We start from the raw sequence: 13,900 nt of genomic DNA on the forward strand, positions 1-13,900 counted from the left end.
ATCTCCAATTTCTCTTTTTCCCGTCCCCTTAATCGTCACTGCAGAGACGGCCTTCGTGACCTGTTTTTTAAGGCTCCGCGTCCTCTTTTGGATGCATGACCGGGACGTGGAGATGTTCTGAAACCATCTGTGCCTTTTAACTAAATGTCTCTGGTAATAGAGGKGTAAGAACAAACAGATTCTCGTCTGTGAAATCTGGAGGGCTGATCTTTTCAAAGTCCATATGCTAAATATTCAAATATGAAGGGAGGACGCAGAAGCATGCGTTGCACAGCAAAYGCCTGGATGAAATTAGCAGAAAATGTTTGAAAATTTAAATCAAGACAGAGACACTGCCAACATCTGCCCTGTAGATAAATTTGTCACACGAGTGTAAATGATAGCAATCATTTGACACACAAAGAACCTTCCCACATGAAAAAATCGAAAGCACTCAGCTGAAGAGGTCCATATTTTCTCTTGAAATCTAAATGTTCCTCCCTCACTGGTTGGCGTCAAACTGATGACACACCAGACAACAGATATATGAGCGCCTTTGGACAACACCCTGCATTAATCGTAGGGCTCAAGATAGAAGAACATACCAAGCTGGTGAGTATAAACTCTGAAGTCCAACAATTACGTATTTTTTTGATGGTTGTGTCATGAAAAGTGTCTGAGCAAGTAAACTAAAACTGAGTTTGAGAATTGATTTATTCAAGTCGTTAAAGCTTGACTTTATTTACTAGAATTTATGAGAAAAAAGTACATTTATCATTTAATATTCCTTTGGGATCAGTAAAGTATTTTATTTTCATTATCTGCTGGAAAAATGGAAGATGAGTAAAGCTTGTAGGTCTTCCTTACAAAAGGAGACTATTGCATTTTTCTTTTTTACTTTCAAGTGGATTTCAACTTTTGTTCAYCATCTATATAAGGGACTGTTAGTTTCAGTATCAAGACAAAGTGTTTGAAAGTTGATGCTTATTGTGATTTTAAAGGTATAAAGGCAACATCGTTAATTTAGCACATGGCAGTGAAAATAAAGCATGTTCAAATACATATTATGGTATAATTAATTAATATTATTTTAAATTGTTTAACTGGCAACCTGTTCAGGGCGTACCTTGCCTCTCGCCTAAGAGGTACAGACAATGGATGGTTATTTAAAATGATTTGTTTTTTTTATGGCAGAAAACTTTTCAGTTACAAACATATTTTATGTTTTTAAAGTTTACTTTTACAACTTGAATCGATTAAATCATATGYAGATGGATTTTTCAACAACTTCAAAATTGCTCATTTCCTCATGCTGTAGACGAACAAAGAGCCAATCTTTTAGAGTGTGCTTTCGTTTATTTCACTGTCAAAAGATGTGCTTGACGAAAAAAAAACATCAAAAAAACAATCGACTTTGTCTGTAATCTCGAAGGAAAAGCTTATTGGTTAAAAACTTCAGTCCTCTGCAGGTGTGATTAATCCCACCGGAGTGTGACCGGCCTGAGGTGAGGCCTGTAGCAGAGGGAGTTTGGAAACACCATTCTCAGGGGGGTTGAGGCTAAAAAAGGTCCACAATAAAGCAGATCAGACCCCCTGATGGCAAGGAATAATCACAGGCAGTGGTCTCAGTAGTCCATGGCTGGAGGCAGCTCAGGTGTAATGACTTTAAGAGAGTGTTTAAGTTTCAGATTGTGTGCAAAGCAATAATCAGAGCTGCAGCAAACAGTTTTCAACCTTTAAAGACAATCTGCAGAGAAGATTGTGTTCCTACTTCCAGGAAGATATACAGAGATTGCAGCCAAAACCTATGTGACCCTCGTATATTAAATCAGCTTTTCATCATTCAAATGTATTAAATTTATTTCCCATTTTAGCATTCTTTGTTCATAAATAGCTTTAGAAACAATCGCATGTGGCGACTGACCTTTAAAAAGCTCTAGAACATCTACGATCATTTATTGTCGGCGCRCAAAGTATGACCTTTGCTGTTTAAAACCGAGAGTTGATGCTCTTTTATTCTCCTAYGAAAGGATGGCGGAAGGAGTCTCTGAAGTGTCTCAGACATCTTCTCGTTCAGGGAGTCGTGTTTCCCGGAGGAGAGCCCACACAGACACAATAACAAAATAACAGCCTGAGGAGAGGTCCTGTTGGTGTTTGTAACATGTTTTTACTGTCTAACAGCTGCCTCTGCAGCCACTTTGTTCCTGCTGAGACTCGACTGCTCAGAGATCACAACCCAAGGGGACTAATAAAGAACAAGCAYGTCTGATGTGACAGTTTGGAGTTTTGCYCAGTTGGGAAAAGGCTAAGAGAATTAAAMGAATCTTTGAGATAACTCTGGGCTTTAACGGAAAAATCCTTTCTCGGTGATGTTGTATAAGTTGRATAACAACCACGACTTTTGTTCCATTCTCTCTTTCAGAGTCACTGCTTTTGCTGGTCAACATGGACAGATACTTCTTGCCACTTAACTCAACCTCTGTTTCTGCACAAGTCCCTCGCAACACCACAGTTAATGTCAACGGCACTGTTAAACATTTCAGCGTATTYGATGGCTGCGAGAGGTACTTTGAGGGAGTTCTGTTTGATCTTACCTTACAAATCGTCAATGTAATCGTGGGAATACCTGCCAACTTGCTTGTCATTACAATTCTTATCCGCAATCGCAAAGAACCGTCCACTTCGGACCTGTTCCTGGGCTGCTTGGCCTTCATGGATGCCTACTTTGGCACCATGACCCCCCTCAACTTTTTAAATCTTTACATCTGGCATAGCAAAGAGGTCTGGTCGGCCGTTAAGTTTTCCTTCGGCGTAAAAGACACCAGCGGCCCACTGTTTCTTTCTTGCATCTGCCTGGATCGATTTGTGGCAGTGCTCTTTCCGATCACGTTTGGGCAGCTGAAGCCCATCAAATACAGATTAAGCCTCACACTGCTGGTGCTCTGCCTCACCTTTGCCTACTCTGCAGCCAAGATGGTGGGCGGTTTTCCCAACTTCGAGAAGGTGTTCACTGGCGAGGTCCTTGCAACCTTTWCCTGGATGGTGGTCTGTAATGCCAGCATCTTATGGGTCCTGAAGAAATCTCGTGGCGCCGGGAAAGATGACATGCATCCCATGAAGAAGAAGGCTTTCAACATGGTGCTCTCCATCCTCCGTATCATTGTTTTCAACTATTTGCCCCTTGTTGCACTGTTTCCATTTGAAGATCATTACACCCCCGAAGTGTTTCGTTGCTATGTGCAGCCCGTTGGCTTCGCTTTTCTAAACATTAGCAGCACTATCCAACCACTTGTCTACTTGTCCCGTCTGGAGAAGGTTCCTTTCCTTCCAGATGCTTGCATTAAGAAGTTCACTTCCTGCATCACCACAGAAAAAAATAAAAATATATCTGCACAAAAACCATCAGCTTAGATTTGTAAGACTAYATTATYACACTATGAAGACAAAATATAATATAATGAAATAGACTGAAGGAGTTTTTTTTCCCTCTAGAAATATGTTTAGATCTAATTTTATTTTCACGCCAAGTAAATAAAAGCAGTTTTGAGAAAACATGTCATGATATARTAATATAAGTTTGTCCATGTTGTAACAACTTCATTATAACCTGAAATGTACTGGCATGTAATAACTTTTACTCACAAGTCAATTGTTTGGGTTTGGCGCCCTCTTGTGTATAAATATAAGCCATAAAAAATAAATGATGTCATTTAAAATATGAAGTTTTGTCAAATTTTCCTTTCCTATGCCATTGTGTTTTGTGCAACAACAATATGTTTTGGTCAGTAGATGTCAGTCACCTGAACAAAAATTAAACACTTTTGTGTTTTTTATTTTGTTTGTTTGTTTGTTTTATATGTAAATTTGGCTTTATATTCATCATATTTACTGAGCTAATCCCAAACATGTACATCTCACAAGAAAAAATAGGAGAAATCAGCCAAGATCTTCACAAAGAATCTTTACTACTGATGACAAACACAACAAGGCAGCAACAAAATTACACAGAGGGCGAAAATACATCACAGTATTTTTTCTATTACTCTCCTATGAGCAAAAAATGAATAAACCTCTGGCCGATTTTCTAAATAACATATTACATATATTGACACTGTTCACACATTTTAATATTTGGCTCAGCTTGTGTTCCTCCTAGAACTAAATCAGGAGCCAAATAATAATTTTTGATCTTGGGGCAGCTAAATGCTACATGGACCTTAAAAAAAGATCGAGAAGAAGGAAATTTGTACAGATTGTTTTATTTAAAGAGAAAAAAGAAACACTTATTTAGCCAACTAATGACCAAAAGCYCTATTTTGGTCCTAGTCCGAATTTTGCAAAACATCTAAAACTAGCTTTAGTTTTGTTTTTTAAAGACCATCACTGACAATTATAAAAACACTAAGTTCTTATATAAAATAATTTATTTTAAATCTAAAGTTCCACTTATTGCTTTGGATGCACAAGACATAAACTCATGACCTAAACACAAATCTATTCATACAGCCCTTTCAGTGTCCATTTAGTACAAACTGGTACAGTGTTTACCACATTGCAGCTTCCGCAGTTATTACAATGGAGCAACAAAAGTAGAAACCACTGAAAATCCAATTCTAACATTCATTAAGAAGAATAACCAGKGTTCATAGTTTTTTAAAGGTCACGTGTTTTTCATAGCCAATAACAGAAATTCACATTTCGTCAGGTTAGAACCTCAAACGTGGTAAATATCTTTCATTTCATTTTATGTAAGTAAGTAAAAGTAAAGTAAGTAAAAAAATGTTTTCATAACACTAAGTGTTGCAGGAGCATTTGTAGAAAGGTGAGATTTTAGTTGCTATTTAAAAAGCTTAACMAAGTCCACAAATTTAGATAACAGAAGTGTTATCTAAATTTGTTCCAACTCAAAACTGAGGAATCTGGTTAGAAAACCAAACATATGTCATGAAGGTTTGAGTTCCAGCACCTGTTACTGCAGCAAAACGTGGTTTTACAGCATAATGAATATAAATGCATGCCACACTCTTCAGTTTTTAATAATGAATTATAGAACCACTTAAAATCCCAATAAAATACTATAATGTTTGCTTTATTAGCATGGCAAAATGTGTAAAAAGCTGAAGAAATGTGAATACTTTTACAAAATGCTGCTTGTTTTCAATTTGGGGAGGGGAGTCTTTTATGTAATGCCTAAAAGCAAAGCTTAGTGTTTCAGTAAGATTACTTGGTTTTGAGAGGATKGAGTTGGTTTGAACTAAAAGCTGGAAKTTTCTGTGCTCAAACATGAGGATTTGTGTCCAGAAATGTGTAAAATGAAGGCAGACCTTTAGGAACATTGTTTTGGGAGAACAGGAAAACTAAAAAGAGAAGAAGAAAGAAAACCTACTTACTGGCGCAGCACTGTGATAAGCACCTTCTCTGGCATTATTCTCAGAGGGTGACTACTCTGTGTATAAAAATACGGCAATAAAGGCTCTGTGAATGTCTGCATGAAAGCATACAGGAGCGAATTGTCCGTATGGTCAAAAAATGACACTGTTCCCTTGCTGTGATCCAGCTGAACTTTGACCTGTTCGGGCCTAGTTGTAACAGTCAGCAGGGTGGGCGGCGAGCTCATTGCTCTGAGCTTTCCGTCCCGGAAGCACAAAGTCCAAAAGCCATTTTCAGGCCGAGCTGCGACCTCGGCGTTCCTCGGCACAGACAATGAGGCCACGCCCAGGAGCCAGTCTTGATTACTTCCTGTTTCTACAACCCAGTGGTGGCTTCCTGAGCCGCGCGAGGTCATTCCTACCACTTCTGCACTCACGTGGAAGCGCTCAGGGTTGTCAGGGCAACAGCTGGGCTGCTGTGAGTAATGGAGGGAAGTGAGGTCTTCGGATAGGACGAGGCATGGGTGCGCTGTGTTTGGGTCTAAAGTTAYAGAGGCTACAAAGCAGAAAATTAGCCAGAGTATTGATCACCTACAAATCAGGTTTGCGGTGAACAATTTGYCTGTTATAMAGTTGTTAAATATACTTACTGTAGTCAATGTTGTCCAGTATTTTCTCCCAGACACTGTATTTCAGGTTAGAGAGGTGYTTTGCTGCATCTAGCAGTAAACTGGACATGTCATCTAAATCATTCTCCATATCTTTGTCCCTGTGATTAAAACAGAGTAATAATTACAATRTATGTGTATTTTATAACATTAATGCTTTAAAATATTAGCAGCCTACCTTTCCTGAGTGGCTTTAAAATTCTGAAAGAAAAAAAACAGCATTAAAGATAAGTGTGTTTTTAATCGTCAACGGTATTGCTGCATTGTGCAGCTTGTACCTTTAATATAATCATATCATCTTCTTTGAACTGTGCTTTGATGGTAGAGATGGTCTCAGCGACAGAAAGCATTTCTGCTGAAAGTCCATTCAATTTTTTCTTGATCGATGCAGTCTTCTCCTCTTCCTCCTTCTTCACGGCTTCCCTGCGGACCGACTCTTCATCGCAAAGGGCTTGATGTAGCTGCTCAAACTGGTTTTTTATCTTTTTTTGAGTGGTCAGTGTCTGATACTGTCAGGAAGATTATCAGGAAGACGTTTTAATGTTTTCAGTCTTCTTTATGGAAATAACTGTTGCTTTTGTTTAACCGTGAATTACCTTAACATGTGCCAACATGTCAGCAGAGGTCTGGTGTTTTCTCTTGAGGTACTCCAGTTTGCTTTCCAAACTTTTCAGCGTGAACTCCAGTTTGTCCTGAAAGCCAAACATATCCAATCAGCAGACATCACTTCGGGCGTTTTTGCTCTCTCGTCTCTTTCTCTCACACGACGGTTGACAATCAAGGCGGAGTAGTAGAACCGCATTCTGTCAACCGCTCTCAAAAAGGCTGTTTATTCCCCTTACCTTGCAATCCAGAAGTGCCTCTTCAACCGGGGAACAGTCGTGATTTTTATGAAGTTTGGACGCCTGGCACACCACACAGATGGGCTGTTCGTCAGCCAGACAAAACAGCTTCAACTTCTCCCCGTGCAAGCTGCACCTCCCCTGCTCCTCCAGAGARTTTTGCCTCCTCACCTGCTGAAGAGCTTCGCAGACGTTCTTCAGGGCTAAGTTGGACAGAGGAGGGCATTTGGAYGCTTTCCTTCTGCAAACTGGACATTCCCTTGTCCTTGTGTCCCAACATTTCTTCAGACAGCTCCTGCAGAAGCTGTGGCTGCACGACAGCAGAACAGGGTCCCTGAAGATGTCACAGCACACTGGACATGTCAGATCCTCCTCTGGGAGAGACATGATYCTTACCTTACRAATGTCAAACGCTCAGTATWAAWAAAAAAASAAAGCTCTTTAGCRTTGGTTCCGACACACGCCGTCCTGAAGTCTCAGTGTGYGTTAACTGCARGCTGATCTATTGTTCTTGATGAGAAGAGGCAAATGTTCCTGGTTTTCCTGTGCTTGGCTTCTGTGGGTGTAACATCAGTCATGCAGCCGTGTGAGAAAGCCCCGAATGTAGCATGGCTGGCAAACAGGAAATAAAGCCTCATTGGCCAGTTGAAACTGGTTGGTAACTCTCTACAAGGCTGGAATGTGATCTTTCAGGACATACATTTGAACRTTTCAGTTGTGACATCTGTGTTGACGGCTTAAAGCAGGACAACAACCTGCTTTAAACAATAGGAGCTCTAAACAATTTACTATGGCAAATGGCCATCTGAGCAGAGGAAAGTGAGATAAAAATAGTTCAACTATTTTTATGAGTGAATTTAATGACTGGAGCTTTGTTGCCAAACTATCACTTAGGCTCAGACTGYTTCCTCATTATGTTGGCAAGTGAATTTGGAAATTAATTGGTTTGAAATCTTAATCCAAAAATGTTCACATCATTGGCAAAATACGAGGTTTATGTGGCGTTTTAAAAACACAAGATGAATACAACTTTTCCCACCTTTCTGGATAATTCAAGTTTAATTATTTATTTGCCGAAAAACTTTTGATATTAAATAAAAAATTTTAAGTTGCATTTTCCTGGTTGCAACCTTTAACCAATACTTTATTAAAACACCTTTGAGTYAACCATTGTAGCACGTTTTGTCCAAATGATTGTGAAAACATTGCTTGTAAACAGTTCTATTCAGTCGACCCAGTAGATCTTCTCTCAGATTTAGCTCTGTGCTCTTATCATCCCATTTTGAAACTTTTATTTTATCTTGATAAGACTTTACTATTGTGGTTTTGAGTTAAGATGAAGCTAACTATGTAACTGACAGCAAAAAAAATCTGTCTTCCTCTTTCCAAATTTGGTGTAGACAGTTATGTGTACCAGCAACCCTCCCGACCCCACAAGGGACATGGCAGGGTGTAAAGAAAATGGATGGATGGATGGATGGATGGATGGATGGATGGATGGATGGATGGATGGATGGATGGATGGATGGATGGATGGATGGATGGATGGATGGATGNTGGATGGATGGATGGATGGATGGATGGATGGATGGATGGATGGATGGATGGATGGATGGATGGATGGATGGATGGATGGATGGATGGACAGTTATGTGTTTTGGATCAAAATGTCAGAATAAGGGAGAAGTGAAAGAAAAATGAAGCAGAGAAAACTTAAGGAAAACACAGAAACAAACATAAGAAGTAAATAGAAAGAAACACTAATGTAAAGCACATTAACTAACACAAAGGATACACTAAAATGGCAAGAGCTAAGCAAATAAATGAACCATAAGAAAATCATCAACACAGAAACTAAAATGAAAATAAATGAGTTCAATCACTTAAATCACAACAGCTTCAAGATGTCTTAAGGTGTGTAAACTTAGGCAGCTCTGTTAGAGCTATGTTTTTGTGCACATTTTTTAGCACCAAGCATATTAGTTTAATTTTTATACATTTTACATTTATATTTTAATAATATTTGTCAAAATCTCAGAGCTGCTGTACATTATTCTTTCTTTATGTTATCCAGCTTTAGTCTTTTTCACTCTCCTGTAACTCGGTAGAAGCCAAAATTAGATTAAAGACAGAGAGGATTCAGATTAAAAGTGTCTGTTAGAAGAGAGGATGTATTTTTAGGTTTTGGTGACCATTTTTAGGCTGTGAACATGTCATTTTAGATTGTTAGACATGTTGTTAATTATATCATTCAAATAGTTGTGCTTTTTTATGAATATGAAATGCTTAATAATTTCAATTCAGTACCCGGTGTTGCTTTTAAACACCATGTGAGCTGATGAATGCTGAAAACACTACTTAAGTTTTAAGCTACACTAAAAGCACTTTTGAATATAATACATCAATGTTGCAAAGTTAGAGGCAATTAACAGCAATTAAAGTGCCGTTTTGATAAGACTGAAGGGAACCAGCGAGAGAAATGTTTTACATTAATAATATCAACTGATTCTTGGGTCCTTTTCGGTGCACACCAACCTGCCAAGGTTCCAGTACGCCAGCTAAAAAAAAAAAAGTCTTGATGGTTTTGAAATACAATGAAGTTCTAAATAAAACTCATGTTTACACATTTAATCTCATTTCATGCCAACGAGTAGCTGATCAAACTGCCTCCCACAGTCTCAGCACATGCCCAATGTGTGCATGTCTGTGTTTTGCAGCGGGTCAGTCGGTTCGTGAGAGAATCTAGAGGAGTGATGCAGCCCCTCGCATCCTATCCACCATTTCCACGGGGTTTTGGCTCCTCCAGTATTTGGTTGCCATGGCGATGACGTCAGGTTGCACCACCGTTTCAGGCCAGTAGAGAGGATCTTAAAGGCGGCGCAAACAAATCCTGCACAATCGACTGCAGCAGGGAGCCATCACCCTGGGTATCCCCGGCGCTCAGATTCCCAGCTCCGACTCGACCACCCTCCCATCTCTCTGCCCAAAATGCGCGAGATTGTGCACCTGCAGGCCGGCCAGTGCGGAAACCAGATCGGAGCAAAGGTACTTAATGTATAGACCTTTGCGTCGTGGAAAGATTTGTGCAGATGTTCACGCAGACGCATCTCGCTCGGCGGCCGCTAATCCGTCCTCTCGGAATTCTCCAACTCCGTGCAGCGAATCAGAAATCGTTGCAGCGCTTTGAATATGCAAAATGCAACAACAAACATTAATCGTCGATTAACCGCGTGATGTTTTCTGAAGTGCATACACTGTAGTAATTATTTAATTGCAACAAAAACAAACTGGTTATAACTATAGAAATGCATATAGAATCAAATGTTTATAAATATATATTTCCTGACTGTGGCATTACATTTTTAGGTAATCAGATCGTGTGTTGTGCGTCCTTACTGTCGGTGGAGGAGCATCTTCCCCTCCCCCTTTTTTCTGACCTATTTTCATCAAACCACTTTCAGTCCAATCTTTTCTGCTTGACCAATTATAACCACACTTTTCTACGCCTAAATATTAGATTGCATATATATCTCTTTTTATATAAAACATGCAAAGAGATATTTATCAGAACATTTCCGTCAGAAGTAAACGTGCTTGTTTACTTCTGAGAAAGTGTTTCAGACTGAAGCTTTGCTGTTTAGATATGTGTTTCACCATTTAGTTTGCTTTACATAAACCCTATATTTCTGTAAATGCAATTTTTTTATACCATTAGGTAAAAATGTGAAATAAAGTTAACTTGTTGTTTTACTTCACTAACCATCACCCCTGTTTTTCCTCACAGTTCTGGGAGGTGATCAGCGATGAGCACGGCATTGATCCCACTGGTACCTACCATGGAGACAGCGACCTGCAGCTAGACAGGATCAGCGTCTACTACAATGAGGCCACAGGTAGGCTGCCGATCCAGCAGTAGCAATGCTAAACAATAGTAAGAATTCATGGTTTTAGTCATATCTCAATCTTTTCAGGTGGAAAATATGTGCCCCGTGCCATCCTAGTGGATCTGGAACCCGGTACGATGGACTCAGTCAGATCTGGTCCGTTCGGGCAAATCTTCAGACCTGACAACTTTGTTTTTGGTATGTTTGGCGTATTTAATGTGAATCCACAGTTTTTCATTTTCTCTGTGGATCATAAATAAAGTGGAACATTTTGACCCACAGGTCAGAGTGGAGCTGGGAACAACTGGGCTAAGGGTCACTACACAGAAGGAGCGGAGCTGGTGGATTCTGTCCTGGATGTGGTTCGGAAAGAGGCCGAGAGCTGTGATTGCCTCCAGGGCTTCCAGCTTACTCACTCGCTGGGTGGAGGTACTGGCTCTGGGATGGGCACCCTGCTCATCAGCAAGATCCGTGAGGAATACCCCGATCGCATCATGAACACCTTCAGCGTGGTGCCTTCTCCCAAAGTGTCCGACACCGTGGTGGAGCCCTACAACGCCACCCTCTCCGTCCACCAGCTGGTGGAGAACACAGACGAGACATACTGCATTGACAATGAAGCCCTCTACGACATCTGCTTCCGCACACTGAAGCTCACCACTCCCACCTACGGAGATCTCAACCACCTGGTGTCGGCCACCATGAGCGGGGTCACCACCTGCCTGCGATTCCCCGGCCAGCTCAACGCCGATCTCCGTAAACTAGCAGTAAACATGGTGCCATTCCCCCGTCTGCACTTTTTCATGCCAGGGTTCGCCCCCCTCACCAGCAGGGGTAGCCAGCAGTACCGCTCCCTCTCAGTGCCTGAGCTCACCCAGCAGATGTTTGACTCCAAGAACATGATGGCCGCCTGCGACCCACGCCACGGCCGCTATCTCACCGTCGCCGCCGTCTTCAGGGGCCGCATGTCCATGAAGGAGGTGGACGAGCAGATGTTGAACGTACAGAACAAGAACAGCAGCTACTTTGTGGAGTGGATCCCCAACAATGTGAAGACCGCTGTCTGCGACATCCCGCCACGTGGCCTCAAAATGGCCGCCACTTTCATTGGCAACAGCACGGCCATCCAGGAGCTATTCAAGCGCATCTCCGAGCAGTTCACCGCTATGTTCCGCCGCAAGGCCTTCCTCCACTGGTACACAGGCGAGGGCATGGATGAAATGGAGTTTACTGAGGCTGAGAGCAACATGAACGACCTGGTGTCCGAATACCAGCAGTACCAAGACGCCACCGCAGAGGAGGGCGAATTTGAAGAGGAGGGAGAGGAGGAAGTCGCATAAAATAACCTCGTCTCACACAACTGCCATACCTCATTTTACATCTCCCATCTCCCAGCCCCTTTTTTTTCTCCACCCTTCCCTTCTGAAATGGAAAAGTTCTCCACATTGAGAAAACTAGATTGGTGTTGCTTTAGTGTTAGACGTTGATATTAACTGGAACTAGTGTTGTGATTGGTTTACAAAGTCGTCTATGTTGTGAAAGCACTGGATCGTGGAGCTCCATACTTTTGCCCTGTCATTGTCTTGCCATGTCCAAAAGCAAGTGATTTTAACTGTGAAGCCTTGAAAGTGAAGAATTGAATAAAATCACGTTGAAAGGCCTGTTCCATGCCTCTGAGTTCATTTAGTGTAATCTCAAACATCCACGTAACAGCCAGTGCTATTTTGTTGAAGACAATCCTGATTGTGGTATTTTTAGTCGGATTTTGATATTTCATGATACTTAATCTAAATCTAAATTTTTTTAAAAACATTAGAGAAAATTACAAAAGACCTGTTTGTTAAATAATAAGATTGTCTGATCGTAGTCTGTAATTTAGGTTGATAAATTGAAGGTATAAGATTTAAAATCTACTTAAAGTAATTTTATATTTTTCTTCAAATATAGAATAAAATAATTAAAATTTTACAAAAATGTTTGTAGAAGTCTTGATGCAATCTAGAGAGATCTATGCAAAACCTAATAAAGCTTTTCTGCAATATAACTATTCTACATAAATACATCTAAAAGCAGTTACTACTGACATATGAATATTTACCTAATTTTCAGCATTACCAGTCTAATTTTACCATCTTAAATAACAACTCCTCCGATCTTGGCTCCCATTTATCTCTGTCCTTGAGAACAAACAGTTTGCTTGGTTTAAACTTGCCTTTCTGTGCTCAATGCAAAAAATTTAAAAGATAAAGCACAGTTAAAACCGACACTGATAAAGACTCGTTTCATTAATTTATAAATCATCTTTAATGTTTTAAATATGTTTAACATTACTGCAATAACAGTTCGAACTAATCAGTCAGATTTAAAGACCGGATATTTATGTACTGCTTTACATGGAGTTCAACGAAACATAGCATTTGACCCCTCACAGATCTCACTTTTGCTCCACTGAAAACTTTGCTAAATACAATCCAGCAGTGAGTCCCTTAAGTCCTTGTGGAGGAATTCTGACCCGCTCTTGTCTGCAGAGCAGTTTTTAATCCTGCAACAGGTTGTGTGGTATCCAATCCAAGTGATCTGCGATTCATGACTCATGCCAAATTATCTCACTTGACTCCATCAGGATTATCTATTGCACAGACAAGTCAAGCAAGCACACACTGAAACAGCCTAGAGTATCACATTATCACTATTTGACTTTCATTATGACTGTACAAGTTTCATGTTAAATGAAACAGAATCCAGACCTTACAAAACGTTCATTTTTTTAAAATTATTATCAATCGACAGCGTATTCTCTCCAAGGTCTTGGGGATCATCAAGAAGATATTTTAGGAAATGTGTAACTGTCCTTTCTTTTATGTTTGATCAATGGTGGTTTTAGCCTTGCAATTTTCCAACAGATGTTTTTACCCAGCCCTCCAGGAGGAGTCGTCACTGCGCTCATGCTCTGATAAACCAGTTTTTCCTGGAAAAGTTCATCACTCTTCCATGCCTTCTCTATTTTGGGATAAACGTTCTCATTGTTGTTGTTCGCTGGACATCAAAAACCCTGGGAGGTTTTCTGTAACCCATTCATGTGTAAATGACTATTCATCTTTCCGTGAATTCTCTTAAATCTTGGCGCTCTTCACGTTGCCTATTCTGGTGATATAGTG

General features: G+C 40.3%; 3 protein-coding genes across 3 annotated transcripts; 2 read left to right on the forward strand and 1 right to left on the reverse strand.

Annotated features, from left to right (window-relative positions):
• The first annotated feature begins 553 nt into the window (after positions 1-553).
• LOC103468790 (G-protein coupled receptor 183-like) lies at positions 554-3,701 on the forward strand. Its single transcript, XM_008416096.1, has 2 exons — positions 554-591; positions 2,402-3,701. The coding sequence occupies exon 2, from the start codon at positions 2,425-2,427 to the stop codon at positions 3,388-3,390; it is 966 nt and encodes a 321-aa protein (XP_008414318.1). The 5' UTR covers positions 554-591; positions 2,402-2,424; the 3' UTR covers positions 3,391-3,701.
• Positions 3,702-3,927: 226 nt separating this feature from the next.
• On the reverse strand, positions 3,928-8,331 carry LOC103468789 (zinc-binding protein A33). Its single transcript, XM_008416095.2, has 6 exons — positions 6,859-8,331; positions 6,613-6,708; positions 6,295-6,525; positions 6,195-6,217; positions 5,999-6,117; positions 3,928-5,904 (listed from the first exon to the last, which is right to left on the reverse strand). The coding sequence occupies exons 1-6, from the start codon at positions 7,243-7,245 to the stop codon at positions 5,366-5,368; spliced, it is 1,395 nt and encodes a 464-aa protein (XP_008414317.1). The 5' UTR covers positions 7,246-8,331; the 3' UTR covers positions 3,928-5,365.
• Positions 8,332-9,667: 1,336 nt separating this feature from the next.
• tubb4bl (tubulin, beta 4B class IVb-like) lies at positions 9,668-12,403 on the forward strand. The gene is made up of 4 exons (XM_008416094.2): positions 9,668-9,903; positions 10,643-10,751; positions 10,830-10,940; positions 11,025-12,403. The coding sequence occupies exons 1-4, from the start codon at positions 9,847-9,849 to the stop codon at positions 12,080-12,082; spliced, it is 1,335 nt and encodes a 444-aa protein (XP_008414316.1). The 5' UTR covers positions 9,668-9,846; the 3' UTR covers positions 12,083-12,403.
• The last annotated feature ends 1,497 nt before the right edge of the window (positions 12,404-13,900 follow it).

The sequence above is a fragment of the Poecilia reticulata genome, linkage group LG8, assembly GCF_000633615.1.
Source record: "Poecilia reticulata strain Guanapo linkage group LG8, Guppy_female_1.0+MT, whole genome shotgun sequence".
In the NCBI taxonomy this organism is placed as follows: domain Eukaryota; kingdom Metazoa; phylum Chordata; class Actinopteri; order Cyprinodontiformes; family Poeciliidae; genus Poecilia; species Poecilia reticulata.